The sequence below is a fragment of the Morone saxatilis genome, unplaced genomic scaffold (genome assembly GCF_004916995.1).
Source record: "Morone saxatilis isolate NCDOM2014 unplaced genomic scaffold, NCSU_SB_2.0 Contig14, whole genome shotgun sequence".
Taxonomy (NCBI): domain Eukaryota; kingdom Metazoa; phylum Chordata; class Actinopteri; family Moronidae; genus Morone; species Morone saxatilis.
The window spans coordinates 22,570,287-22,573,280 of NW_023339696.1; the positions used below are offsets into that span (position 1 = coordinate 22,570,287).

Here is a 2,994-nt window from a genome sequence, read left to right on the forward strand (position 1 = left end):
AAGAATCCACAACAACAGATAACATAAAAAACTACAATAATAAGAGCAGACTAGAAAAAAAAAATGAGAATAAAAATAAATAGATAAATAGAATAAAGCATAAAATCAGAATCAGAAATACTTTAATAATCCCAGGGGGGAAATTATTTTCATTACCATCTTCAGATATACAAACAACATATTAAGAACAAACATATTAATATACACAACTATATATATAAAAGATAAAACGTACTGTATAATAATAAAGACACGTTTATAAACATAATATAACATAATAATTATTGGTATATTATCTAATGATGTGTTCAGGTTCTGCTAGTGTGTCCGACAGCACCTGAACGCAGCACCGGCCTCTACTAATCCATCAAAACGTCTCGACCGCAGATGTCCCTCTCACACCGACACCGCTCCTCTGATTGGACGATGCTCCCGGTCCCGCCTCTCCGCGTTCGATTGACAGCCGAATGAACCAATAGCAAGAGGGATCGAGGCCGCTCTCTAACTTGTGATTGGTGGATCGGGTCTGGACAATATGAATGGCAACACGGTATTGTTCGACGTCTTCCCAAGACAGTCGCGACTTGGTGGTTTCCAACTGCGGGAGAGTCCGTTAATGTTTGTCTTTATTTCTTGTCTTAGTCTAAAAGAAAACAACCGACAAACTTCGGTCGGTGGTAAACAAACAAACAAACATGAAGAGGATTTAGAAAGAAGAATAAACCTGGTAACGTCGAGGGAAGCGAACAGTAAGTTATAGCTGTTTATCTCAGCTGGGATTTAAATGGTTAACCCCGTTAGCTGAATTAGCTCACTTATTTGAGCTAAAACTATTCTTATAACTTTCTTTTGCTGTGTTTTTATAAGTTCTGTGGTTAATAGTTTGAGTTAATTCCATGAAATGTTCACAGGAGCAGGTGTTAGTAATGATTAATAACATATTAAAGTTACCCGTTATCTTTTAGTTTGCTTTGAAGTTCCCGTTTTCTGATCGCTGGGACCAGACTCCGTTTAAATGTTGTACATTATTTATTTCAAGAGTGTCCTGAGCTGTATTTCACTGACTGTGACTCATTTTAATGATGTTTTAATAATCAATAGAGTCTATTATTCAATTCGGCATACATCCAATAAGATCAGATCAGATGAGATAGACTTTATTGATCCCACACTGGGGAAATTCACTCACTACAGATATAAATATACACATTAAATAAAAAGAACAGAAAAATACACGATATAATAAAAATAGAGAAAATAGAATAGGAGTTATATGAACACTATATACAGCTCTAACATTAATGAATTAACCTGTACTGTATATGAATTAAGACTCTTTAACTCTATTTAACACCTGAACTGTACAGTTTTACATATTTATACACATATATATATATAATTTCTTAAACACACATTATTAATATATATTTGCTGTAAACTACCTGTATGTTCCATATCAATCACACTGTGTTTAAAAGCTGTATATAATATATATAACTCTTATTCTATTCACCATTTTATTATAGCTGCTGTTTCTCTATTCCAGTTTCATTGAATGTGTATTCATGATTAAACTCTAGAAGCTGAGATTTTATAAACATAGAGCTGCTTGGTGCTTCTCTAACGTCTAATATCCAGTCCTGGAAACCACCTGGATTGTCCTGGAAACTTCATCTGTAAAATAAAATCAATTCTGTTTGATTTGAACTCTTACTTGCCGGCTGTGGCCACATTAAAGTCCCAGTCATCATTTCTGAGGTGAATTTGTTCTGACCGCGGTTTGTTTTAACAGAACCACCTCGGAGCGTCGGCGGGCGGGGGGGCGGCTGGAGATGGGGGATCCGGAGCCTCCAGAGTTTGGGTCCCTGGAAGAAGAGCTGGAGTACTGGAAGGAGCAGGCTGCCCGGCACCAACAGAGGTGTTTATGTTGTTGTTGTTGTTTAAATGTGTACACATTAATGAAGCTGGCCTATATATTTACACTGTGTTGTGATGTGACAACAGTTTTCTTGTCAGTTTTCCTGCAGTGTCTCTCTTCCTGGACCCTAACTTTATAATATTATATATAATATAAAGTTTATAACCTGTAGTTTTGATGGCAAGAAAGGATAACAACAACAAACAACAACAAACAACAGTTCTGACTCTTCAAATGTTTGTTTTGCAGCTTTTATAGAACATAAAGCCGATCAATCACATCATTAGTGCAGGAAACTTCAGTTTTGCATCACAAAGTTGATTTCTCGCTGGAAAAACTATTAAAATTATGACGATGTGATGTTTGTTTGGGGGGTTTATATCAAAGTATGTTTTCTTAAATCTAAAGAATAAGATTTGTCTCTACAGTTCTTCATTATAACTGCTATTGTTCCTCTTTATTGCTGCTTTTACCATCAAACTGCAGCTTCTTGTGGTTTGGATGATATTTCAGTTATATATAATATAATAAAATCTGAATCTTGGGCTGGATTAGATTAGATTTTTGACCTCATGTCGCGGGCCGGAGGGAGGGGGCCCGAGTCCCCTGAACTGTTCTGTAGTTTGACAGATTAACAGTGAAAAATGTGAAAATATGAACAGAAGAATCGTTGTTACGTTCCTCCACTGAGCTGACGTCTAGTTAAATAAATAATAGTGAATTTAAAATATCCCCCATTGTTCCAGGGACCCTGGAAAGCCCCCTCAAGGACTCCTGGGGGTCCCCGGACCTCAGGTTGAGAACCCACACTGTTCTGAGCTGACCTAAAATACTCTAAAAGTTTGCTGCAGTTTTCATAATTCCTTTTAAATACAACTCCACCTCCTTAATAAATGAACTGCCAAATACATGATATTTACACAAGTATAATCAAATATTGTGTCAGAATAAGATCTTCTGGGAACAGAACAAAGATAATCGCTCAGCTTTGTAATAAATACAGAAACAATAATCAATAGTGTTTCCCTGCTCTCCTGTTCAGTTTATATTAACGTGAGTCTGCGGACACTCCTGCA

General features: G+C 36.5%; 1 protein-coding gene across 1 annotated transcript in view; it reads left to right on the top strand.

The window, feature by feature from the left end:
* Positions 1-540: 540 nt before the first annotated feature.
* Positions 541-2,994, top strand: part of LOC118322714 (nuclear distribution protein nudE homolog 1-B-like) — a gene marked incomplete in the record, with an annotated part of 9,062 nt that continues 6,608 nt past the window's right edge. Inside the window, 2 exon segments of the mRNA XM_035654468.1 lie at positions 541-749; positions 1,793-1,918. Of these exon segments, the coding sequence (XP_035510361.1) occupies positions 1,833-1,918 (86 nt within the window).